General features: G+C 38.6%; 1 protein-coding gene across 7 annotated transcripts in view; it reads left to right on the top strand.

The window, feature by feature from the left end:
- Nucleotides 1–24,289, top strand: part of LOC128106520 (transmembrane protein 161B) — an 83,783-nt gene extending 59,494 nt beyond the window's left edge. For 3 of the 7 annotated variants that reach the window (XM_052732068.1, XM_052732063.1, XM_052732067.1), the window contains 7 exons: nt 11,703–11,854; nt 12,315–12,375; nt 12,947–13,087; nt 15,663–15,776; nt 20,814–20,988; nt 21,822–21,918; nt 23,040–24,289. In XM_052732068.1, the coding sequence (XP_052588028.1) occupies nt 11,703–11,854; nt 12,315–12,375; nt 12,947–13,087; nt 15,663–15,776; nt 20,814–20,988; nt 21,822–21,918; nt 23,040–23,314 (1,015 nt within the window). In that variant the 3' untranslated portion in view covers nt 23,315–24,289. The remainder of the gene's footprint in view (nt 1–11,702; nt 11,855–12,314; nt 12,376–12,946; nt 13,088–15,662; nt 15,777–20,813; nt 20,989–21,821; nt 21,919–23,039) is intronic. The other 4 variants (XM_052732070.1, XM_052732069.1, XM_052732065.1 and 1 more) reach the window with 4 other exon arrangements.
- Nucleotides 24,290–27,875: the final 3,586 nt, after the last annotated feature.

Genomic DNA, 27,875 nt, shown 5'->3' with positions numbered 1-27,875 from the left:
TTAAGGATTTAGGGTCGGGAAAAGGATACAAAATTTATATACAGAATTAGACTGTATATGTTGCCTACAAAGCCCAAAGTATTTACTATTTGAAAATGTTTGATCTCTGCCTTAATATCTAAGGCTTCCTTTCATATTTAAAAGTGAGAGACTAAACTTGAAGAGGAAGAATGGAAGTTCTGTATGTAAGTAGGGTTTGGTAGTTTCACTGAAGAATAATTTAGTAATATTGAAGCTCCTCTTGTGAAAAGGCCATGATGTCATTGACTATCTTTTGGAGTGATTTGGTTTCTGTCGTCCTCAGTCTCCTGCCTGTGTGTGTACAAACTATTTCCAAGGGGAAGCAGGGAATCCCTCAAGTCTCGTTTTCCTTTTCGTTCCTTTAAGGTTGTGTGAACACAACACATCGTATGTAAACCACACTTGAAAGTCTGCTCTTTATTGAGTTAGTAATATGTGTTACAATATTCTAGGGAGCTGGTCGGTTAGAGCTACGAGTCACTGTGTGGTCACAATGCAGTGCAGTGTTTCTTAGCTGCAGTGCTCAGTAGATTAGGGGTTGTCCGTGCATTTTTTTAGTTTGAATATTCTCAGCTTATTGTGGGTTTATCAGTATGCACCTTTCACTAAACTTGAGCATCTTTGGTATCTTTGACTATCATTTAATCATTCTGTTTTTAGTATAGTGACCTAATCTAAAGTCTGTTTGCCTCAAGTTCATTTCTTCACAGGCAGTCTTTAGTTTTGGAGTCACAGTGGGGTTAGTTCCCTGCTTGCACAGGAAGGCAATAGGAATGGAGTTTTAACTGCTCTCCATCATAGAGAGAGGTCAGCTCACCTCTATTTTTAGCTCACAGCATGACATACTTTGTGGAATCTTTTACCTCTTGAAATTTCATGGGAAAGGTTAAAAAGTTGAATCATTATGTGATCTGTCAGTCCATGAATGCATTCCCTTTTCCTTCCTGTTATCAGTGCTCAGCTGTTAATTCAGGTGTCTAGAAAACATTGAAGTTGCTGAGACTAGAAAGAATCTCTGATTTTCAAACTAGACCTTTAAGGTCTTGAATATAGTGGCTGTACTTTACAGGTGAGGAAATAGAAACACAGAGAGGTTAATGTAGAAGGTCACATGGCAAGAGTAGAACCAAGACACTGTAGAGCAAAAGAATGCTCTTTACAGCTTTGTCACACAGCAGTCCTCAGCATGTGACTGCATAGTGCGTGCATTGTAGAAGTAAGTGCAGTCGTCCATTCAGAAGAGAGCGCTGAAGGATGTGGGGCCTTCACTTCAGTCTTTGATTAGGGAGATGGGAAGGAAGAGGACAGTCCAGATTATAGATTATGATCAAGACAGTGTATGGATTACATCCAGAAGATGGTAGATTTTAATTCAAGAGGAGGTTTGGGGATTATTATTATAAGAAAACTTGAAGATGTGAATTAATAACCCAGATCATAGCATTACATTGCAGAATATTTTATGTGTATTTTATAGCAAGTTATGAAGAGGGTTTATTCTAATCTGGTATAAATAAGTACTTGGTTTTATAATTTATCTAGTATGCAGTATGAATTGAGTCAGGGATTATTATGTTTTAGGCACCTGTGGTATGGACTTTCAGTGTTGATATATTTTGTAATGTATTCAGATCTATATAGCATTAGATGTCGTCTTTGGAAATGTCACTCTGGTCATTTGACATCATTTTGACCGAAGACTTTTTTTTTGTCAGTAGAGGAGTTGTTTGGAAATTCTAGTTTCTGTTTTCAATAAAATGAAACAGTGTTTTTCAAACCAGGGTTTAGGCCCCCGAGGCATTAAAAGATGACAAAACTGTATCTTGGAAGTCGTTCAGGTATGGTTTGGGAGATTTTATATTCTGTGATTTTTACCTTTATTCTCTTTTCCTGTATATTCCAATATAATGTCAAAGAGAAGGAGTTGTAGTGTTTGGATCTAGTAAAAGAAACCAGTGGGTTTGCTTCTCTAGTTTTATTTTAGAAAAGATAAATAAGGGAAACATGTGGCTTAGAGTGATGTGGAAGAAATAGGGAATAGTTTGAACATCTGTGTTCTAGAATCCTACCATTGCTCTCAAAAAATGCTTTTAGCTATATGGATTCTGGCTAATATGTTAATTAGGTGAAGAGTATTTAATGTGTTAATTAGATAAAGTTTTTTTTAAGACTTAAACATTTTTCCTAATTTGTCATTGTGGTTGCTTTCTCTTTAACTTGACACTCAAATTCTTAACTTTTAATGAGCAAATTAGGATTCGTATGGATACAGTTTCAATAGTCTTAAGTACTGAAGTTTTTTCTTGTCTGTTTGCTTCCAACTTTTCCATCATAAGTTGGCTTTCACTTCTATTACTAGGTGGTTAATAACACCTTAAAATGCATAGTTTAAAACTAGTTGTGTATGAGACTTTATATCTATAGATGGATGGATAGATAGATAGATAGATAGATAGATAGATAGATATAGCTATATATATTTACTAGTTTCCTGTGAGAAACAGGAAGTCTAAACAGAGAAAGCTTACTCTACAGTTCTCCTTTACTAACCTAGTAAAATAAATCCAAATTACAACATGTTTAGAATTTGTTAACTATGATATGACTCCAAGATCTTAGACCATGCAAAGTGGTTTAAAATTTAGATGAGTACATTTGACCTTTCTTTTCTCCTGATACACAGCTAGTTGACTCCAGTCTGCATCATGTTGTTTCATTACAAGCTATGTATTTTTTGGTGTGTATGTAGATTTTGCAGTGCTTGGAACTGAGCCCAGAGCCCCTTATGTGCTACCCAGACTCTACCGCTGAGCTCTAAGTCTGACTTTGCAGTAGTGTTAGGGTGAGCACTGCCTGTAGTGTCACGGGCTAGCCACACTCTGCTTCCCTTCCTTTTCTTTTTCTTTCCTTCTTTCCCTTCCTTCTAGAATTTCATACATGTATACAATGAAATATGATCATATCCTTCCCCCACCTTCCCCATGCAACTCCTCCTGACCCCTTTTCTAACATGTTTCCCCCCACACTTCATGTTCTCTCTCTTTTTAAAAACAACCTATAAGACCAATAAATGCTGCCCATGTGTGTCTAGGCATAGGACCATCCATTAGAGCCTGGATCCCAGAGGCTACTTCCTCAGGGTAGAATGATTCTTCCTTCTCCAGTATCTGTGAACTACCAAGAGAGCCTTTTAGTAGGAGTGGAGCTTTAAAAGACCCTCCCTTGTGTATGCTAGAATTTTGGCTGGCTTGAGATGGTACACTTGGTGTACAGATCTGGGAGTTCTGAGATTGTGATAGCCAGGCCATATCCAGAAGACAGCAGTTCACAGCGTTCCTCCCCATCCTTCAGTTCTTTCCTTCCACCTCCTGTTCACAGCCTTTGGAGGTGTGGGGGAAGGTCTATTGGTGTCCCAGTTGGGGCTGAACAGTCAGTCATTTATTCTTAGCTCTTGATCAGTTGGGAGTTTCTGCTTCCTGCTCTAAAAAGAAGCCTCTCTCATCAAGGTTGAAAGTAACATGAATCTATAGGTATAAACATGCTTAGGAGGCTGTTTGACAATAGGACCATTTCATAAAATAATACCAGGGTCCACCTTAGGGTCTGTTACCTCTGCAGCTATGAGATTACAATACCAGGAAGTTTTCCCAGGGAGCAGGCCTCAACTCCAGTCAAAATGCAGGTAGTTAGACTATTGCACCAGTGGGCACATAGAACTTGGCAGATTGATGCAGCATGCAAGGTCCAGCTCTGAGTAAGAACATTGATATCCTTTCTCCTGTAGTATAGCCTACCTAGCACTTTCCAGCACTGTGAAGGCTGGTTTTCTGGGAGGAAGTTTCCTGTTTGGTCTGAGATTGATTTCTTTATGGCCTGTAGCCCAAGTATGTAGTGTCTTCCACAGTAGGACTTTCCCATGTATCTGTGATAGGTAATCCAGTACAGTGGCAAGAGCCTCTGTTGGTTTTTGAGACCTCTTGGGCTTCCCTAACTAGTAACTCAGATGGAGGCATCCTATGCCTTGCATTATGATTTTCATTTAATAGCCTGTGTCTTCTAGGAATGGCGTTGTCCATCTGTGCAGGGTCCTTCTGCTCAAACTACTGTTTGGAAATGAGCTTGCTAAATGAGTAGGCTTCTGTAATGCTTTATTGTACAACATAGTGTTAGTTAACCCACCGGCTGTGTTCTTTCCTCCTGCCCATTCTCCTACCCACACCCCCACTTCTTTAGCTTTCCAAACTCCTTTCTTTCATTTCACATGTATTTTAATATTTAATAGGGTTCCATTTATTTTATCATACACCCTTCCTTGAATGCCCATTCCCACAGCTCTTTTTACCTATAATCTGCTCTCCCCTCTCCTTTAATGCATCCCTCCATGGCACCTTTTTAATTACTGGCTTCATGTTAAATACACAAAAGTTTGCAACTAAGATACAGATAAGAGGGAATTTGAGGCATTTATGCTTTGAGGCCCGAGATACCAGTTTTCCAGTTCTGTTCTTTTACCTGCAAATTTATTTTGTTGTTCTTTGTACCTGAACAGCATTCTACTGTGTATATGTACCACATTTTCCTTATCTATTCATCAGTTGGTATTTTCTGTCACTTTCTTGCTATTGTCAGTAGAGGAGCAGTGTGTAACAGGCTTTCTTTTGGGTCACCAGCCAGCTCCCAGATCATGACACGGAGACTTGTAAATGCTCAGTCTTAGCATAGGCTCATTTCTTGCCAGCTCTTATGACTTAATTTAACCTGTTTCTCTTCATCTGTGTTTTACCTCAGGGCTTTTCATTCTGTATGTTCTACTCCATGTTCTGGCTGGCAGCTGTCTGGCAGGCTGACCCTGCGCTTCTCCCTGTCTTTCTCTCTTGTTCTCTTCTTTTCCTTCTATTCAAGCCTCAAGCCGAGATTCCTCCTCCTACTTACTCTCTCTGCCCACCAGCCCTGCCTATCCTTACTGCCTAGCTATTGGCCATCGGCTTTTTATTAGACCAATCAGGTGCTGTAGGCAGGCAGAGCAACATGTCTTTACTATTAAACAAATACAGCATAAACAAATGTAACACATCTTTTCCTAGTTAAAATAACATTCCACAACAGCAGTGAACATGGATGTGCAGGTGTCTCTCTGAGGTAAAATATTAAGTCCTTTTAATGTGTGCCCAGGAGTGAGTGGTATATATGTGTCATCTGGCAGTTTTATATAGAACTTCCTGAGATACCTCCAGACTGATTTCCACTAGTTCCACCAGCAGTATGTAAAAATTCCCCACTTGCCACATCCATGCAAGCATTTGTTGTCATTTGTATTACTGGAGATGGCTGTTTGGATTGGGTGAGATGGAATCTTAAAATAGTTTTAATCTGCATTTCCCTGATGGCTAATGTCTTAGTTAAGGTTTCTGTTGCTGTGAAGAGACACCATGACCATGGCAACTCTTATAAAGGAAAAACTTTTAATTGAGGTGGCTTACGTTTTCAGAGGTTTAGCTCATTGTCATCATGGTGCAACATGGTGGCGTACAGGCAGAAGTGGTGCTAGAGAAGTAGCTGAGAGTCCTACCTCTTCACTGGAAGGCAACAGGAAGTGATCTGACTCACTGAGTGTGGCTTGAGCATACATGAGACCTCAAAGCACACCTCCTCAGTGACAACGCTTTCTCCTACAAGACCACACCTACTCCAACAAGACCACACCTCCTAATAGTGCCACTCCCATTGGGGGCCATTTTCTTTCAAACTACCTCAGCTAATGATGCTGAGCACTTTTTAAAGTGTTTCCTAGATGTTTGTATTTTTTCTTTAGAGAATTTTCTGTTCAGTTCATAACCCATATTTCAGTTGGGTTCTTTATTTTCTTAATGTTTAGTTTTTTAAGTTCTTTGTATATTTTGTACATTAATTTTTGGTGGATGGATGGATGGCAAATATGGTCTTGTTTCCTTGTGTCAGTTTCCTTTGCTGTACAGAAACTTTTGAGTTTTGTGAGATCCTATTTGTCAGTTGTTTTTATGTCCTCTGGTACTGGAGTCTTACTCCCCAAGTTCTTACCTGTCCCTGTAAGTTGAAGCATGCACTCTACTTTTTCCTCTGCTGGTTTCATAATATCAGGACTATGTTAAAGTGGTCCTTGATCCATTTGTGGTTGAGTTTTGTGGAGGATGAGAGGTAAGTATCTACTTTCGTTTTTCTGCATATTGATATCCACGTTTCTCAGCATCATTTGATGAAGATACAGTTTTTCTTCAATGTATAATTTTGGCATCTTTGCCAAAAGTTGAGTAGCTAATTCCATTGATCTCTGTTTTTGTTCCAGTGCCATGCTGTTTTTATTATTGAGGCTATGTAGTTTAATTGAAATCAAGTATGGTGGTGTTGAGTAATATTCTTTTAAGGTGTGTTACTTACTTTTTATGTTACATTTGTTTAACTCTGTGAAGCTGTGTTACTGTGCCTGTTAAAACACTTGATGGTCTAACTAATAAAGAGCTGAATGGCCAATAATGAGGCAGGAGAGATAAATAGGCAGGGCTGGCAGGCAGAGAGGATAAATAGCAGGAGAAATCTGGGGGAGAGGATGAAGGAGCAGTAGCCAGAAAAGGAGGAAGACATCAGGGGCCAGCTACACAGCTACACAGCAAGCCATGGAGTAAGAGTAAGATTTATAGAAGAGATGAGGAAAAGCCCAAAGACCAGACAAGTTAAGGAAAACTGGCAAGAAAAAGCCAAGCTACAGCTGGGCATTTATAAGTAAGAAAAAGCCTCTGTGTGGGAGCTGAGTGGCAGACCCCCCAAAAGAGCTAAAACAAACAACAGCGTGGTGGTACCTCCTTAGCCATCTTTTTTTGCTCAGGACTGCCTTAGCTGTCCTGGTTCCGTTTTGTCCTATCTGTGAGGGGGCCATGGAATTCTGATTGGAATTGCATTGAATCTGTAGGTTGCTTTTGGTAGGATGGCCACTTTCACAAGACTAGTTGTTCCAATCCATGAGCATGGAAGCTTGTCTTTTAGTGTCTTCCTTAATTTCTTTCTTCTCTGTCATAAAGTTTTCATTATAGAGTTCTTTGATTTTCTTGGTTTGGTTTATTTCGAGCCATTTTGATTTGATTTTATTATGGCTATTGTAAATGGGATTTTCTTTTCTCAGTGTGTTTGTCGTTGGTATATAGGAGGGCTACTGGTTTTATGTGTTTTGTATCCTCCCGTTTTGCTGAAAGTATCATTTCTAAAAGTTTTTTTTGGCTGAGTTTTTAGGGTCTCATATCTGCAAAAAGGGATGCTTTGTCCTTTTTTTCCAATTTGTATCCCTTTTATTTCCTTTTTTTTTTTTGTTTTAATTTGTCTAAGACTTCAAGCTATATTGTTTAAAAGTGGAAAGAGGGGATATCCTTATCTTATTCTAGATCTTAATATGAGTTTTTCTTAGGGTTTGAGATTTTCCACATTTAGTATGATGGTAGCTATAGGTTTGTTTTATATAACTTTTATTATGTTGATGTATGCTCCCTCCATCACTAGCCATTTCATGACTTTTATCATGAAAGGGTGCTGGATTTTGTCAAAGATTTTCTATTGAGGTGATTATGTTATTTCTGTGTTTTGATCTTAACTACGTGATGAATTCCATTTATCTATGTGAGTCTTACTATCCCTGCATTGTTAAAATTGGAGACTCTTTAGTCTTATCAGGGTCATAGTCTCTCAATGTATATAGTATTTTTTAAATAAACTTTCAATTAATATAATTACATCACTTCTCTCTTTTCTTTCCTTCAACCCTTCCATGTTCTATCTCACTCTCAAATTGATGGCCTTTTTTGCTTTGATTATTATTGGTGTGTGTGGGGGGAAGGGGGGGAGAGAGGAGAGAGGCAGAGATACATAAATGCAACCTTCTGAGTCTCTTTTTGTTCTTTGTATGTATAGGATTTCAGGGCTGACCACTTTGTATTAGATAATCAGTTAGAGGACTCATCCTTTGGAGAGGCTAATTCTCATTTTCTCAGCAGTCATTAATTGTAGTTTTTTGTCTAGGATTTGGATCCCATGAGATTTGTTTTCTTCTGCATTAATTAGCATGACTACTGATACTGTCATTGTTCAGGTGTTATATGGGCAGCCATTTCTAGGGATATAGCAGACTTTCTGGGCCTCTGGTTCTTGCATCCTTCTACCACATAGTCTACAGTGTTCTCTGAGCCTTCGGTAGCAGGTCTTGTATTGTAGATGTATCAGTTAGGGTTGAGTTCCTCATAGTCTCTTGACTTCTGCATTGTGTCCTGTTGTGGCTTTTCTGTGGTGATATTTTGTTTGTGCTCTAACAAATAAAGCTTACCCAGAGATCAGAGTGCAGAGCAACCTCTAGAGTCCTGTTGGTCAGGACTGTCCAAGTGGTTCACAAAACAATATAGGTTACTGCTATTGCTCTTTTTTGTGTCTCAGAGGTCAAAGGTCAGATACACACACTTAAGATAAAGGGCTTGGATGATTGAGCATAATACCATGGCCTCCTCCTTTCAGTCAGGCTTCCATAGGAAGTAATACCAGAAAGTACTGTGCAAACTGACAAGGGAGGGAAGTGGGGGTACATACCTTTAATCTCAGAACTTGTGTAGCTAGAGTTTTTCTCTCTGGGTCCCGCCAAGTCCCAACAGTCCTTTAGCCCACTTATAAAATAAATACACAGACGCTTATATTATTTAAACTGCTTGGCCATTAGCTCAGGCCTACCATTGTCTAGCTCTTACTCTTATACTCAGCCCATTTCAGTTAATCTATATGTTGCCATGTGTTCCGTGGCTTTACCTGCTGCCTCTACGTGATGCTCCCTGGATGGCAGGCTGGTGTCTCCTCCTCTCCGCCTTCCTGTTCTCTCAATTCTCCTCTCTGCTAGTCCCACCTATACTTCCTGCCTGGCTACTGGCCAATCAGTGTTTTATTTATTAACCAATCAGAGCAACACAGTTAACATACAGAACATCCCACAGCAGACTTGGGAGGAGGAAACAGGAAGTGATATGGCTGGGCGGAGAGAGGAAGTGATAAGGGGATGGAGACAGGAGCTCAGCCCTGATGATTCCAAGAGGTAAGAAGTCTTTCTAGTGGCTGGCTGCTCTGCTTCTCTAATCTTTCAGCTTTAACTCTGATATCTGACTCCGGGTTTTTATTATTAAGACCAATTAGAATTCATGCTCCAGTTTTCTGTGATGGTCTCTATTTGTTGTAAAGAGAAGCTTCTTTGATGAGGGATGAGAGCCATACAGACCTGTAGTTATAAGAATAAGTATTAGAATGTAGTCAGGAATTATGCCAGTCTAGTAAAGTAGAAGGGAGTAGGCTCTCTTCTAAGATCCATGACTTCCCCAGCCCCAAGTAGTTGGCTAGGTCTCTAGTACTAGGCATGGTTTTCCTGTTGTTGAGTAAACCTTAAGTCCAATTAGATAGCCGTTGGACTATCTAACTTTACTACCAAAATACGAATGTCACTATTGCACTGTCGGGATATCTTGCCATGTTGGCCATTGTTGTGATTCATCAGCATCACAGCTAGATGGAACTATTGATTGCTTTCCTCTCTTGTCAGTTTGCATAGTACTTTCTGGTATTACATCCTATGGAAGCCTGACTGAAAGAAGGAGGCCATGGTATTATGCTCAATCATCCTTTATCTTAAGTGTGTAGTATCTGACCTTTGACCTCTGAGACACAACCAAGAGCAATAGCAGTAACCTATATTGTTTTGTGAGCCACGTGGACAGTCCTGACCAACAGCTCAAAATAGGTTTCTCATCCTTGGTACTGAGGTTTTTGTTAGTCTATGGTTCTTGTGGGGAACATTATCAGTCCAAGAGGTAGAACTCTGCTTAAGATTATATACATTTGTATGTATGTGTATATACTTTAATTTTAAGGTAAATATAAAATATATGGTCCCTTGGCTTTATCAAAAAACTTGGTATTGAAGAGTCTTTTCTATAGCGATAGGTAAGAGCATAACTGGTAAAATCTTATGCATAAAAGTTGAGAAGGATAATATTGGGTTATATGCAATGGTTTTATGGAAGAGAAGCTTTAAAAAAATCATCGTTCTTAAAATAACATGGAAATCATGCTGCTGATAAACCTGTGAATCATTTTAATTGAAATATGATAATTTGGTTAAGCTTGATCGCACAGAACCATGCCAGAGTTAGGAGTGCCACAGTATACGCTTAGCTGCTGAGAAATGATTGAGTAGTCAGAGGAAGAACAGATTGACTCCTGTGCAGGTAAGATTTATATAGTAATCGTAGGGATTTAGGAGGAGTGAAACAGAAGCACCAAGTACTGACTGCCAGGCACACATGTCAGTATCGCTCTTTAAATTCTTCCGTACTTTGAAGAGAGTGTCGGCTTTCCAGATTCAGAAGACTTGAGGATTTATTCTGTGCTATAAAAATAATGTAGCAGAATGTGCATATGTCTTTGTGGCTGAGCAATTGCCTAGAAACCCTAAGACCCTCGGTTGGAACCCTTAACAGCATTTATCCTTTAATTGATGGGTTAATTAAAATAAAATGCAAAAAAAATTAGCTTCAACTTTAGCATGGAGCTTGCTACCTTTGAAAACTATAGCAAGAATGCTTAACAAGTTTGAAAAGATCCCATCTTTTATCTCTGAGCTGCTACACATAACTATTAGGTGCTTCGTGTAATTTATGGAGGCAGATAAGTGAGTGCTAAGTGCCCAGGCTCTGGATTATGACTGCCTAGGTTTAAATCTCAATCATCTCTTATCTGCATAACTTTCAGGTCTTTACTTAACCCCCAGCACAGGTTTCTTTAAATGTGTTTTGTTGTGTACATGACTCACACTAAGTGACAGCTCATTATTTTTAGTGCTTAACAGTCATATCAAAGTTGCTTGTGTCTAGGTTTGTTTACTGGCTGCATTATTTTGTGTTTGGCTTATCCTTTCAAGAAGCATGATTTGTATATATAAGGTCCAGGTTCTAGGTTTGGGTTATATTTGATTTGATCCTAATTAAATGAGTGAGTGTGTGTTATGTGGGGCTCAGGTAACATGTTCTTTTAGTTTGATTTTCAAGGTGAGCATGTTGAAACTTCGACTAGTGTGGAACTCATATTTGTTTAACCCTCATGAATGACGGTCCTAAATAGTTTTCATATAACAGGGTACCCGTAACTATTAGTAATTTTCAAATTTTGAATTGTTAAAGGTTACAAATTAGTTCTGTGGTGTTGTATTCTGTATTTAATTATAAATGTAACAATAAATATAAATGTCTGATAATTATGCCCAATCAGATTAACTGCTTAAATTCTCTACCCCTTCTTTTCATGCTACTATTGTCATGAACTTATTAGCATAAAATTGTGTAGTTACCCCATTAAATTTGAGTCATATACATAAGAAATACATTCTATAATTGCAACTCACTTTTAATGTACTTTTCCTTAGTTTAAAAAGATAAAGTCATACTAGCCTTTCTCTTTGTTTCTGTTCTACGTCCATCAAGGCTTTCATTAGGTTTTCACTTCCAAAGTACACCTGACAAACTGCCCGATAGAATCAGTGAATCGTGTTAACTCTTTTGGCATTTGCCTCATGTAGCGATGTTGTGCGTAGCTCCCACAAGTTATTTGTGGTTTTTCCTGAACTTTTCCTTCTGCAGCAAAGTTCTATTTTCATTAACTACCCACTATTTTAAAGTAGAAGACGGTGGTGAAAGGTCAGTCTGTGTCACCTTTGGGTTTTTTTTCTTCGTTAAAGCAATGGCAGTTTTGATCGTAACAGAGAATTACCTGGAGTTCGGGCTTGAAACAGGTAACAGTTTTACACAACCTTAAAAATCAATTTTATTTGTGTAGTGTAATTTTGATTTCAGTATTTATCTTAGTTTTAGGTCTAATAAATACTTAAAATTGAAGTTGGTTTATGTTCTAGTTAACCTTTATTAATCTTCATTGAGATCTTTATTGCTGTTTTAGCTAAGGTTTTTTATTAACTTTCCCCCCAAAATACTACAACCTCAGTTTCTTCTTAAAGTTAAATTAATTTATGTAATGCTAAAGAATTAATTCAAATTTTATGCACTTGTGGAATGTACAAGGATCAGAGGGATATTTTAGAGACAGTTCTTGATAATAACTGATTTTATTGCATTATAGCATACTAGTTACCACACACACACACTCACACAGCTGGTCACTAACCTACAGATGCTCTGTTGTAGGAGAGGCTGTATTCTACCCTCATGATAAGAGGAATCTCTTTTTTCCTACAGGGTTTACAAATTTTTCAGACAGTGCGATGCAGTTTCTTGAAAAGCAGGGTTTAGAATCTCAGTAAGTTTTTGAAAACTTGAAAATTATTTAAATTTAACGTTTTCTATTCTTAAATAAAGCACTTTTTACTATAGTAAAAAATAGGTGTATTATAATTATTTGATTTTAATCAGTAAAATAATTTCTTGTAGTACTCACTTCTGTCCCTCGTCATTATAGTGTTGGGATCAAGCACAGGAGCTAATGCATGTAGACCAGCAGGGGCTCACCCCACCTCCATCCCCAGCCCTCAGTCATCACACTTTTTACAGTTGTGAAGTTAGAACCTCCCATTGAATTCGTAGTTGTATTTGCTCCACTATCTCTTATATGCCCACTATCTCCAAGGATGAAACCAACTTATATTCCAGCTATATATCATTTGAATATGTAGCTTGGATTGTTGACTGTCATTTAAGAAATACCTGATTTAGTTTATCATTCACCAAGATCTATTGTGAATAAGATCAGTATTTTTGTAGATAAATTCTTTGATGTACTGATATTATTTTTGTGCTTTGTAAATTAGATGAATGGGAAAAAAATGGGTTCTTGGAAAATTTATCAGCTTTTTTTAAAACTTTATTTTTAGGGGTCCTGTTTCCAAACTTACTTTCAAATTTTTCCTGGCTATTTTCTGTTCACTCATTGGGGCTTTTTTGACATTTCCTGGATTACGGCTGGCTCAAATGCATCTGGATGCCCTGAATTTGGCAACAGAAAAAATTACACAGTAAGCGGAAAATGTACATAAGCACATGCAGATAAATATATGTTTTCCACCTTAATTAAGGTATATTATTGTGATAACATAAATTATTTTATTCAGAATTAATATTAATAAATATTTGATGTCACACCACTTCCTCTCAGCTATAGTTTCTTTTTTCAAGCCTATGTTAAAAATACAGTTGCTGTTAAATGTGTTTCTACTTGAAATACCAAGGTTTATGTTATTTCTTTTTAATTCAGACATTTATGATATTTCAGTCTCTACATTGGAACTGAAGATCTGTGGAAATTTCCTTGTTAAATTTTGTTTTAAAATACTTAAAGTTTATGTGTTTATTCAAGTATTTTATTATTTTTGTTTAAGATAATTAAATATTTGTAAAGCTAAGAGTTTCATTTGTAAGAAGTATTTTCCTTAAGTTGGTGATCTGTGTGTTAGACTTAAAGTAACTCACTCTTTATTTTGAGATTGCAAAGAGTGTTCAACGTCCCATAGCAAATGAGTTTTGATTCTGAAATGGAGAAAACATACTAAACTTCTGCCTATGGTTCAGAGCCCTTTACTGTTTTCTTTGTAGTTATTTCAGGGTTTGTTTGTTTTGTTTTGGGGGTGTTTGTTAGTGAATAGAGACATCGTAACAGAAGGGTGGGCTTGTGTATACTTTAGTTTAGATCCCGGTCTTATCTTACCTGCAGTGCAAGCCCTACTTGAGAACACTCCACTTTTATGTGCATGTGTATAGTCATTAAGCTTCTCTAGACAATCCTATTTTCTAAAATTACCATTCTTTTAAAATACTGTATGTAATGATGCTGATTCTGCTTTTCCGTTCTTATTTCTTACCTGTGTTATTTAATTTTCACTCTTCCTCCTTGACTTCGTTTTTCTACATGTTTAGTATGTGTTTACTTATCTTAGCCCCTCACCCCCCTCCTGTTACACACTACCTCATCTCCCTGTTTTGACTTACTATGTCCTGCCCTTTTCCCACCTCCCATCTCTCTAAAGGCTTCTTTTAAGACAAAACCTGGTTCCCCCTCCTCTAAACACAAATGCGGTCCACTAACCCCAGCGCTATGATTTAACTAAGCTGAAAGGGTGGGTGGAGGGAGCCCTGCACAGCTGCTGAACCACTGTGGACTGCTCCTTGGTACTGCAGTGTTCCCTAGCAACACCGCATACCTAATACTGCTCTTTCCTCCCTGCCCTCCTCGACGGTTTGCCACGGCTGTGTGGAATGAAAGGATCACTTTATAAAACATAAAGCGTTTAGTGGTGGTTGGAGCGAGGGGTGGCACATCTATCTTCAGTAAAATGTGGCTTCTTTTTAAGTGGTTTCCCTTTGGGGATTTGGGGTTTTGTTTTATTTCCAGTTTATTACAGCCTTATGCTGTAGTGCATCCCTCTGCTGTGTTGTAGCAGTTGGGGCAGGCTAGTTCTGCTGTGGGTAACTTGAGTGGCAAGGCACGGGGACTTGTGTACTAAGAGGGATTGTAACCATCTTTCCCTATCACCTTACTGTTCCTGATTCAGCCCTGTACCTCACACCCATCACTACCATTTGTGTGTGTGTTTGTGTGTATGTTAAAGCCTGGTGTTAAGCCCTGTCTGTGGCTTAACTATATTTCTTGATAATGAAATTAATTAATAATGAAATTAAACTCTTGATAATGAAAACAGTATATTGTAATAAAACAGTCTGTCAAGTTTGCTTTTTTTCCCTAAAACAGAATTTTTACCAGCCATGTGTATCTGTAGGATACAAATTTAGATACTAGTTAATAATGAGGTTGTAGCTCAGTCCTGCTGCATTAGGAGTGTAGCCTTGTCATGAGAAAAGCAAGGTGTGGTGGCTCATGTCTGTAATTCCAACCCTCATGAGGCTGAGAGCATCATGGAGTGGAGGCCAAGCTAGGCTGTGTAACAAGAGCTGTTCCACAAAATTAAAAATAGAAACAAAAAGTAAATTATCTTTATTTGAATATGATAAAGAAATTAATTTCAGCTGTGTTTGCAACAGTCCAAGAAGAAATACAAATTTTGAGTCATTTATAATTTTGATAATATAATTTAAACATTATAAATGATCATTACATATTGCAAGGTTCCTCAGTTATAAGTTGTGTTCCATTTGCCATATGCCTTCTGGTATTAGGACTTTGCTAATCACTGCCTTTATTTGTGAATACTGAGCAAGCACTTTGTTTGGCTGTGCTGAAAATTGTCAGATGACTCCTGAGTATCTGCCGTTGGAATTACTGACTATAGGAAATTAGTGAATCCTTAAGGCACCTGTTGGAATCATGGATTTAATAAGGGATTGCCAGATGCATCTTGAGTAGAAGTGAACAGATCTCCATTTAAGTCTTAGAGAGCCCTCTCCTCTGTTAAATGGCTCTGAGCAAACTATTGAACTCTCTCTGTGTACATGTTCTCATCTGAAAAACTAAGAAAATAACCTCATTTCTTAAGGACTCAGATTAACAATAAATAACTAAAAATGTAATAGGCAAGTTACACTTGACTATCACATTTTGTTTCTGGATCTTTATGTTTATTTCTTGTATTCTTTCAGAACATTACTTCATATCAACTTCTTGGCACCTTTATTTATGGTTCTGCTCTGGGTTAAACCAATCACCAAAGACTACATTATGAACCCACCATTGGGGAAAGAAAGTGTCCCTTTGTAAGTATAAGGACTTGAGCTCTGAGTTTTGTTTCGTTATAAATCAAAGCTACTTCCCTAAATGGCACTATATTTTGATAGGTTTGCTTGTTTGCTTTTTGAGACAGGGTTTCAGTGTATAGGACTGGCTGTCTTGGAACTCATTATGTGGACGTGTCTGGTCTTGAACTCACAGACATGTTCTTTCTTCTGTCTCTTGAGTACTAGAATTAAAAACGTGCCACTACCATGCCTGGCTTATATCTAAGTTTTTGTTTATTTGTCTGTTTCAGTTTTTTGGATAAATTGAGGTTATTTGTTTGTTTGTTTGTTTGTTTGTTTTTTGGCTTTTTGAGATAGGGTTTCTTTGTGTAGCCCTGGCTGTCCTGAAAATCGCTTTGTAGACCAGCTTGGCCCCGAACTCGGTCTCCCTCCTCTGCTTTCCAATTGCTGGGATTAAAGGCATATACCACCACTGCCCAGCATGAGGTACTTTATTTTTTTACTTATTTATGTGTTTATTTTTGGTTGTTTTTTGTTTTTTTGAGACAGGGTTTCTCTGTGTAGCTTTGGTGCTGTCCTGGATCTCGCTCGAGACCAACTGGCCTCGAATTCACAGAGATCTGCCTGCCTCTGCCTCCTGGGTGCTGGGATTAAAGGCGTGCGCCACCACCTCCTGGCTGGTACTTTATTTTTTAATATTAATGGAAATGCTGAAAAGTTTTTGAAGTTGAAGCTGCTGGCCATCATGTAACCCATTTTTTATCTTTTTTGAAGTGAATGCTGTTGAGTACTACTTTATACTAATATTATCCTATACATACCTTAAGATTTATCTCCTAATATCTAATTGCCATCTTACATTTTTCTTGTCATTTTGCCTATTTAGATCCTTGTATAGTGCTTTTATTATTGTTCTTTTGTGAAATTTATGGAGAGAAAGTACTGTCAATAGAAATATAAGTGATGTTCCTTTCCTTATCCATGGAAATTTTTAACATTTCTTTTTGCTTCATGTCTGTTTTTTGGATAAAATGTTTTTCAAATAAATTAGAGACGTATTTTTATACAATAAGCACTGCAATTTCCATCTCTAACAAATGAGAAGTTTTGTCTGTAACATACTTAGGAAAATTAAAAGTAATGTCTTAAAATTATGATTAATACTTGTTCAGATATCCCCAGTTGACAACCGTAGTTTAGCAGAATAAGATGTCAAGGAAATCTAGAAGCAGTTTATTGAAAGACATTAATAACTGCTTTGTGCGTTAGATACAGTGTTGTGGAACTATTCCACAGTTCTAGAAAGGTTTAGACAGCTGGTTCTAACTCTAGCTTTGCTTCTCACTAAAACTGTCACTTGAGGTAGATTATTTAACTATACTAAGCCTCTGTTTCCACATCTGGAAAATGAAATAGTATGAACCTCACAGGGATATTGCTGGAATTAGTGAAGTAACACATGTAATGCAGTCTTTGAAAATGAGCACTTAGTAATATTCTTTTCACTATGTCTCATCAGAATTAAAATAGAAAAGCCTGACTAGTCATTGACTCCACAGTGTGCGTTGTATAGGATACACTTCTTTTAAATTCTGTATATATTTGTTTGTCTTGGAGAGTAGAACCAGTGAGACCATGACTTTTTTTTTTTAACTTAATCTTCTTGAACTAGAGAAATATCCACTGAAGAAGTAATGTTTAAGTATGACTTTAATAATAGTTTTAACTTGACAGATAACAAATAAAATCAGGAAAGACAAGCAAACTAGCATTTGTCATAAAGCAGTTGTGCTGTGTGTCAGTGATCGCGACATCTTCACCTTGCTCTTCTGTATAGTCATCATTTGTAGTTACTGTTCTTATTGTCTGTGTAAGGTAGCAGACTCAGAATTAAATACAACGACTACTAGTTGTTGGCCATTTTGGGGGGAGCCAGACATGGCGCTGCATACCTAATAATCTCAGTTGTGGGTGCCTGAGGCAGGGAGATCAGGAGTTTAAGGCCAGGCTGGGATACAGAGTGAGATTCTTATCTTTTCCCACCCCCTCCCTCCCCGAGATGGTAGCAGTACCAAAATTTGTTTTCCATTTTGTTTATACACAACAGCCTGGGTTCTTCTGGCTGAAACTTTCTTCTTTGTCTCATCTTTGCTTCTGCCCAATTTTATAAATAATCAGTCACATTTATAACCTTAAGTATGCTCCATCTCACTCTTCTTTAGTTGTGAGTTAATAATTTAGTTTAAAATTTCTATTTAAATTCCAGTGTCCATGTGGTAGATGATGAAATAATGACTGTCTGTAGTCAGAAAGGAAATGATAGGTGTTTCTGTTGCATAAACAAGTTCGTATATGGAAAAGTGTTTGTAGTCAGAAGCAGAGATGTGGTGTTGTGCAATTTGGAAATGTGTGTTAATTCATCCATATATTCTGATACAGTACTGAAAAAGTAAAGTGTGGCTATGTGCAGCCTTGGTATGATTATAACCTGAGAAGAAAATCAGTAGTTATCGTAAAGCCCGTTATTACCTTGAAATCTAGGAAGAATCCATTCTTCCTATTCTCTCTGATTGATTGAGGCAGGGTCTTACGGCAGCCCCAGCTGTCTTGGAACTCACAGAGATCACCTCCTCTGCCTCTACACACCCCTACCTGGGCTTCTTTTTCTCCTTCGGTAGTTTCAGGCTGTGGTTCAGGCTTACCAGAAACTGCTGTGTAAGGTGTGAGCTACCACACTTGGCTTCTGCCTGTTCTTGACCTATTGTTTTACCCCAGCTCAGATTTCTTCTTGAGACACCCCATCTGATCACATTATCAGATACTTGTATTACCTTAGTGTGGGTTAGAAGAATAGTAGCTGTTATACCAAATCCTAAACTTACGAAATGAGTTAGTCGTTTCTATTTTATTCTAGTAACTTTTATGTTTGTTCTCCTTTGATGACTGTGAAATAGCCATCTTCATTGTGCTACCAGTCAGTTCTTGTTCCATACTGTAGGGAACAGATTTCTAGATGCCCCTTGGAAAGCTTCAAGGCTGCAGATGCCCTTACATCCTGTATACTGTTACTTCTATGTGACTGCTCATTTGTCTCTTATTGTAGTGAAAATGTATTGTTAAAATATTATGTATTTATGTTTTCTAGACAACAGTGCCTTTGCATTGGAGTTTTATATCCATGTGCATTCATAACCTTGAAAAAGGAAACAAAAGATTATGTATTAGAAAGTTTTTGTCTCGTTCCCATTTCTGACAGTTAAACAAAATCACACTTTGATGTCTTCTCTGCCTTTCCTTGTCCTTCCCTATTCAACAGCATGCTGTTCCATAGCACCTCTAGTACATTTCCAGGCACTTGCTGTTGGACAAAGGGATGATGTGGTAATGGAAGATATTGAGGGGAGAACTATTGTGAATTGCTATAGGTTATTATCATTTTCATCTTTTCAGGCTGGAGAGATGGCTCAGTTGGTAAAGTTGACAGCTGTGTAAGCACAAAGACCTGAGTTCAGGTCCTGGAACCCACATAAAAAGCCAGGCCTGAGAACCATACTCTTAGGATATCTTTCCAGAAATTAGACTGCTAGGAAAAGCTTAAAATATTTTGGTATTGAAGACAGACTTTCTGGTATCTATCCTTCAAGGTTTAAAGGTTTTGTTGTTTTGTAAGAACTGATTCCTGCTTGAAAGGGACTACCTTTTGAGTAATTTGATGTAGTAACTGGACCAAGCTTGCTACTACTCTGATCTGTAGCATGATCCCAAGGTACTTAGCATGACTATTGACGTGCATACACTGATTTCCCAAAGAGGAGCTATAACTAAGAAGATGCTTTCTGAAATAGATGATAGAATGGATAGAAACACACAAAAGGGAAAAAAATTGTATGTGGAGGTGAAGGTGTGTGCATGTATATATGCTGGGGGGCGGGGTACATGTGTGTGAGATAAGTGTGTATACATGCATATGGAGTGCCAGTGTCAATATCAGTGTCCTTCTTAGATCACAATATGCTAGTATTTTTCTGGGGCAGAGAATCATTGAAGCTGATTGATTTGGCTGGACTGTTTGGCCAGTGAGCTTCAGGGATGCACCTGTCTCTGCTCCCCACCCATCCACCCCCCAACTCCCTCTAATCTTGAGCTAAAAGATGTGTTAAAATTGTAAACTCAGTGTTAAGGCACTGCATAGAGCATAATTGGTTAATTAAGCGGCTTTTAGAGAAATCTGAGGTATCTAATATAATATGTAAGGATGCTTTTAGTTTTCAGTGGTCCTAATTAAAAATAGAATAGACTGAAATCCCCCCAATCAAGTAAGTATATAAACAGACAAAACTATAGCAAATTATAGATGAGTCTAATGCTGGGATTTAGCAAGGCCACTCCACGTAGTTTATCTGATAGTTAAAAGGAAGTTTATTTTGGGGTATCTTACAGCCAGTAAAGGGCTTGGTTACAGGATCCGGGAGAGGTGAGGTGCAGTCCAGCAGGGTTCTGTGGAGAACTCTGACTTGGTCTACAGTCCAGCATCCAGGATCATAAGGAAACAAGAGGCCCGCACGTCTGGATCTCGGGTCTTAAGGGCTCCTGTCTCAGCCACACACCAGGGGCAGGTCCTAGCTAGGTGTGGCAGTTACCAGCTGCCTCACTGGGGTGGTGCTTCAAGGTCAGAGTTGGAACAGCTACCACTACATAAGTCATTGACTTGATTAGTTTGGTGGTTACCTATGGTCCCCCTTAGGGACTCTTTCATCTCTAAGAGCATTGAGACTCACTGCCTGTGCTATAGCTTACATTTCTTCCATAGATATAGGTAGATAGAAAGAGGGCTCTGTTGTGACTTGTGCTTTCATTGTACATTTATCTGGTTAATTATTTTACACAAGTGGAGCCATTAAATAAGTTATTGGCAGAATGGAACTCTTGTTCGGGTCTACCAGTTGACTCTAAGGAAGTAGAGATTTCCTGTATTCTATGTGGTGAACAGTGGCATGACTACTATGCTAGTGTATTGTGGTCCCTGAGAGCACATATCAACTTTTTGATCTATAGAATGACAGAAGCCACATTTGATACCCTGCGACTCTGGTTAATAATCCTGTTATGTGCTTTGCGGTTGGCCATGATGCGAAGTCACCTGCAAGCATATTTAAACTTGGCCCAGAAATGCGTAGATCAAATGAAGAAAGAAGCAGGCCGAATAAGTACAGTTGAGCTACAGAAAATGGTAAGTTTTGTAACAGTCAAAATGAAAACAAAAATGGCACAAGCCATCTCATGTCCTTACAGTAAAGGGGGCGGGGAAGCCGTAAGCTGACATTTGTCAGAGATCTTACGGGATTTTGGTGCTGAATAGGGATCTGGCTTGTTTTCCTGCCTTTGGTGCTCTAAGTGTCAACACAGGTGGATGCTGCAAAGCTGTGGCAAGCCCGTTTGCTGACCGGGGACCTGTCTAATGATCAGAAAGGCTTTATGGTATGTTGTCCAGACATCATGAGTAGAAATTCAGTGCCTCGGATCATTCCTTTTAGCATTCTTCCATGAGCTTCCATGGGAATTTTAAATACTTGCAGAGATTTTAGAGAAGAAGAAAGAGGTAATCCAGTCCTCTTTCTTTTTATATTAACTATAATGTTGGGCCTCTATTTTTTGTCTTTATGTTTCATATGTTACGTATTATTCAAAACTTAACTTCAAATATGTTCACATGGAATGAAGATTTAGTGTTTTTATTTATAAGGACTTCATGTTATACATGCCTGTCTGTCATAGTTACTATGATGTTTAAGTAGCTCTCCATAGAGATTTTAGTATTTTGTTTTACCTTTGAAAAGTTTCTTTAAACAATTTTGCAATATTTTCAAATTCCAAAAGCTTATCTTTGGGTTGAGCCTTTCTAAAGTCAGGGTACATATATAACAAAATGTAAATGAATCATATCTAGCTTTCTTCTCATGAAAGGATTACTTATAGACGTTTCAGTTAGATGATTTTATGAAAGTTTAACTCACTCGTACCATGTCAGCTGTATTGGATACTTAAGCATGTTGTTGGTTGCAGGTGGCTCGAGTCTTTTATTACCTCTGTGTCATTGCCCTGCAGTATGTGGCACCGCTGGTAATGCTGCTTCACACAACTCTGCTTTTGAAAACACTAGGTAGGCATGCCATGGCACCTGGGAAACACCCCTTGCTTTCTACCTATAGTTAATTCCTTTGCTGTTACTAGCCCAGAAATGCACCTCATGACATTCCAGCTGTCGTCATTGTAGCTTTATGGAATCGGGGAAAGACTTATCCATAGGAGTTGATTGGTCTTGATTCTAGAAGCTCAGGTGTATATGGTTTTCTTATTTTCTGATTAGAAGGGTTTTATGTTAATGTTAATTCCCAGATTTCTCAAGTAATGTGGGTAAGCACTTGTTTAGATATTAGTGTAGAAACAAGTAAATTAAAGGTTTGTTAGTGCCTAACATTTAAATTACTACAAAGTCTTTATAAACTTGGCTAGACTGCAGGATTGTATAGTTTGACTCTAGGTAACTTATGTAAAAAGGGTGCAGGATTTTCTAGGAATAAGGGAGGTCTGGACTGTCAAGTCTGCTTGGGTGGTAGTGCCCAGGAACTGCCCATTGTTGCCCTGTTTCTCTCTCTCTCTCTCTCTCTCTCTCTCTCTCTCTTATTTTAGATTGGGCAGCCTGCCATTGTGCAGGCTTAGAAGTGCCAAGAAACTCTGAAGTATGATCCGAGTAGGCTAACTGATAGGGTGGAACTGATGATAAGTATACGTGTGCCTTAGAGCTGTGTTCCACACTGGGCAGGTAGTTCAGTTACAATGTGTGAGTCACATCCTGTGCGAGGTAGAAAAGCTTAGGATGACACCAGTTCTAACAGCCACTGGCAGTTGCTTCCATTGACGTCATACGTAGTTTCTCAGAAAGACATTTGTTGTGATGCTGTAGAGGCAGAAAGGATTTCTAGGAAGTTAATGAGTCTGTTCTGTTAGTAAAGGTGGTCGATTCATAGCTTATGGATTTCCAGATTCTACTGCAGTGAATTAAGAGCCTTGTCACACTTGGGTTTTTTAATATTTTTACTTGAAAAACACTCTGTAATATGGTTCCATTAATTATGATCTTTTAACAGATAGCAAAAGCAAAATTATTACTTTATTTTCAACTTAAAATGATTGAGTGTATCACTAAACTTTTGAGTTTCTAACATGGGTTGGGGTTTCAGGTTTTCTTCTGTTTGTTGTTTTGTGTCTTGACTATTCTAGGGAATCATTCCTGGGGGATTTATCCAGAAGCTGTGTCTCCCTCGCCAGTGGATAGCTTCCCTTCCAACTCCATCTACTCTGAACTGCCGTCAGCTGACGGGAAGATGAAGGTGACTGTTACACAGATCACAGTGGCACTGAGCAGCTTAAAGACCATCTTCACCCCTCTCCTTTTTCGAGGACTTCTGTCATTTTTGACATGGTGGATTGCTGCTTGCCTCTTTTCTACAAGCCTTTTCGGGCTTTTCTATCATCAATATCTGACAGTGGCATGAATTTCAGTCAAAAACTGATATCCAAGTCACACTTTCAATTCAGATATTTGTGCCCTTGAAGGGTTGACAAAAGAAGAATGCAAATACAAAAGAGAAAAGGAATTATTGGAGTGTCTTGTTGCGAATGCATCCTCTGTACTCTCAGGGTGAATTCATGTTGTACTAGTTAAAATCCCAGGATAGGTTGTTACACTGTTACACTGTGGCATTGGAATCTAATTCACTGTATTAACTAATGGGAGAGGGCTATCTGCAGGGGTGATCCTTCTGATTACCTTGGTTTACAGTGCAAACTTCCAGCAGTCGTTCCGACTTCTAGGACTCCAGTTCCTGGTGACTCTTCATGGTCTTGTGGTACTGTTATTACTCTAGTTGCTGCCTATAGAACAATCTTCAAACTGAGCCATGCTCTAGGGGAGGGAAGGAACTAAAGTCACTTCTGTTGGTAATATACGTCTTCAAACAAGCGAACAAAAATCCAACAGAAAGGAAGAGAAAGCTACTGTATATTACAGTACGAAAAGCTGCATAGTCATTTTAAATTGAATGAAGATATAAATGCCTGATGTCTACAAGTACTGCTCCTTGAGAGTAGCAGGAGTATTGTTTTAAAGTGTGTGCCACCTAGCGTGAAAGTTGTGTTCAAATGATTGGCCATTTGAACACACTGCAGTCTCACTGTTTTGAGCCTGCTGTATTTTATTTCTTTGATTCTACATAGTTACGTTTAATCTAAAAATATTTATCAATACTGATCAAATTTAAAAATTACTTTGTAATCCTGCTGACTATGTGTATGTATTGTGTTTATATTATATATTAAATATATAATATATTGATGTTATAAAAGATGAAAATATTGAATCCTTATAATTTAAGTTGCAGAATGTTCATTAAAAATGATTTGAATGAGATGTATTTGTATCTAGAAATTTTGTTTGGAATGAGATTAAAATACATTTTTTTAAAGCTTAACAGAGTATAATTTATTTGTTGAACATATATGACAGTAATTAAAATGTTATGGATGATTAAGTGATTTCTCCCAAATTAAATTTCTTTTTGTTTCTTTTTGTTTTCGCCTTTTATTAAACACAAATTCTTTTCTCATACAGCATAATTTGAGTACAGTTCCCCTCCCTCTGCTCCTCCCAGTTCCTCCCCACTTCCTCTCCCATCCAGATCCACTCCCTTTCTGTCTCTCATTAGAAAAGAACAGGCTTCTAAGAGACAGCAAGGAAACATAACAAAATAAAATACAATAAGATAAAAGCCATCACATTGAAGTTGGACAAGCCAAGCCAGCAGAAAAGTAAAAAGAGCCAAGAGCAGACAAAAGTCAGACACTCACTCTTCATACACTCAGGAGTCCGTCAAGTGTTGAACAGTGTTGAGCTGTAGTATATGCAGGGGACCTGATGCAGACCCGTGGAGGCCCTGGGCTTGCTGCTTCAGTCTGTGAGTTCGTATCAGCCTTGTTCAGGAAAGGCCTTGTTCTCCTGGTGTCCTCCATACCCTTTGTCTCCCCCAAACTCGCTGTCTCTTTTGCAGAGTTCCCTGAGCTCTAAGGAGAGGGATTTGCTGGAGACATCTTGTTTTAAGCTATGTGCAAAGCATATGCCTCCCTTTCTCTGTCTCCTTCTCTCTCTCTCTCTCTCTCTCTCTCTCTCCATATCGTGTGGCTGTGGGTCTCTGTATTTCCCATCTGCTGTAGGAGGAAGCCTGATAATGGCTGAATAAGGCACTGACACGTAACAGCTAATATCCAGATAAAAGGAAATGCATACCATATTTCTCTTTCTAGGTATGGATTACCTCTCTCAGGATGACTTTGTTTCTAATTCCATCCATTTGCCTGCAAATTGCATGATGTCATTTTTTTAAATAGTTTAGTAATATTCCATTGTATAAATGTGCCATGTTTTCTTTATCCATTCATCTGTTGATGGACATCTAGGCTGTTTCCAATTTCTGAATAGAGCAGCAATGAACATGGTTGAGCAAGAGTATCTTGGTAGGATGAAGCATCCTTTGTGTATATGACCAAGAATGATATAGCTGGATCTTGAGGTAGATCAATTCCCAACTTTTGAGGGAACCACCATACTGATTTCCACAGTGGCTGTATAAGTTTGCACTCCGCCAGTAATAGAAGAGTGCTCCCCCTTGCTACACATTCTTGCCAGCATGAGCTGTGATTTGTATTATTGATCTTAGCCATTCTGACAGGTGTAAGATGGAATCTCAAAGTAGTTTTGATTTTCATTAACTCTATGTCTAAGGATGTGTTTAAGTGTTTCTCAGCCATTTGAGTTTCCTATATTGAAAATTCTGTTTAGATCTATACCCCACTTTTTAATTGGATTATTTGGTTTTTGATAACTAGTTTCTTGAGTTCTATGTATTTTGGATATTAGTCCTCTATCAGATGTGGAGTTGGGGAAAATCTTTTCCCATTCTGTAGGCTGCTGCTTTGTCCTACTGACGGTGTCCTTTGTGTTACACAAGCTTGTCAATTTAATGAGTTCTCATTTACTAATTGCTGACTTTAGGGCCTATGCTATTGGCATTCTGTTCAGAAAGTTGTCTCCTGTGCCAATGCATTCAAGGCTCCTCCCCACTTTCTCTTCAATCAGGTTCAGTGTATCTGGATTTGATTCAGTTGATCACTGTGTTTATTTTTATGCCATTTCTGTGCTTTTTTTTTTTTAATTATAGCTTTGTAGTACAACTTGAGAACAGGAATGGTGACACATATGGTTGTTGTTGTTGTTAAGATTGTTTTAGCTATCTGGGGTTTTGTACTTCCATATGGAGCTGAGAATTTTTCTTTCAAGATTTGTGAAGAATTATGTTGAAATTTTGATGAGGATTGCATTGAATATGCAGATTGCTTTTGGTAGGATGGCCATTTTTACTATGTTAATTGTACCTATCCATGAGCATGGGAGATCTTTCCATCTTCTGATATCTTCTTCAATTTCTTTCTTCAAAGACTTGAAATGTTTATCATACAAGTCTTTCATTTGCTTGGTTACAGTTACCCCGTGATATTTTGTATTATTTGAGGCTATTGTTAAAGGTGTTTCCTGATTTCTTTTTCAGTCCATTTGTCATTTGTATATAGGAGGGCGACTAATTTTTGTGAGTCAATCCTGTATCCAGCCATATTGCACTGGTAGATTCAGTCCAAGTAGGTCCAGTCCCCTCCTCCCTTCACCCAGGCTGAGCAAAGTGTCCCTGCATAGGCCCCAGGTTCCAAACAGCCAGCTTATGCACTAAGGACAGGTCCAGGTCCCACTGCCTGGGTCCTCCCAAACAGTTCAAGCTAATCAACTGTCTCATTTATCCAGAGGGCCTGATCCAGTTGGGGGCTCCTCAGCTGTTGGTTCATAGTTCATGTGTTTCCACTAGTTTGACTATTTGTCCCTGTGCTTTTTCCAGTCATGGTCTCAATATCTCTCACTCACACAATCCGTCCTCTTTCTTGCCACCTGGGGCCTGGCCGTGGATCTCTGCATCCAGTTCCCTCAGTCATTGGATGAGATTTCTAGCATGACATTTAGGGTGTTTGGCCATCCGATCACCAGAGTAGGTCAGTTGGGGCTGTCTCTCGACCATTGCCAGTAGTCTTATTGTGGGGGTATCTTTGTGGATTTCTGGGGACCTCTCTAGCACTTTGCTTCTTCCTATTCCCATGGGGTCTTCATTTATCATAGTCTCTCTTTCCTTGTTCTCCCTCTCTATTCTTGATCCAGCTGGGATCTCCCACTCCCCTAAGCTCTCTTTCCCTCAACCCTTGCCCTTCATTACCTCCCCCCCCACCCCCACCCCCCCACCCCCCGTCCAGTTTGCTCATGTAGATCTCATCCATTTCTCTGTCATTGGACGATCCCTGTGTCTTTCTTAGGGTCCTCTTTATTAGGTAGCCTCCCTGGAGTTGTGATTAGCAGTCTAGTCATCCTGTGCTTTACATCTGGTATCTACCTATGAGTGAGTACATACCATGTTTGTCTTTCTGAGTCTGGGTTACCTCACTCAGGATGATTTTTTCTAGATCCATCCATTTGCCTGCAAACCTCATGATATCATTGTTTTTCTCTGCTGAGTAGTACTCCATTGTGTATATGTACCACATTTTATTTATCCATTCTTCAGTTGAAGGGCATCTAGGTTGTTTCCAAGTTCTGGCTATTACAAATAATGCTGCTATGAACATAGCTGAGCATGTGCCCTTGTGGTATGGTTGAGCATTCCTTGGGAATATGCCCAAGAGTGGTATAGCTGGGTCTTGGGGGAGATTGATTCCCAATTTTTTAAGAAAGCGTCATATTATTTTCCAAAGTGGCTGTACAAGCTTGCATTCCCACCAACAGTGGAGGAGTTGCTTGCTCCCTTGCTCCACATCCTTTCCAGCATAAGCTGTCTTCAGTGTTTTTTATCTTAGCCATTCTGACGGGTGTAAGGTGGTATCTCAGAGTCATTTTGATTTGCATTTCCCTGATGACTAAGGATGTTGAGCAATTCCTTAAATGTCTTTCAGCCATTTGAGCTTCCTCTG

This window comes from Peromyscus californicus, unplaced genomic scaffold (assembly GCF_007827085.1).
Source record: "Peromyscus californicus insignis strain IS unplaced genomic scaffold, ASM782708v3 Scaffold_9__1_contigs__length_137607984, whole genome shotgun sequence".
Taxonomy (NCBI): Eukaryota; Metazoa; Chordata; class Mammalia; order Rodentia; family Cricetidae; genus Peromyscus; species Peromyscus californicus.
This window is presented reverse-complemented; position numbering and strand designations above follow the sequence as displayed.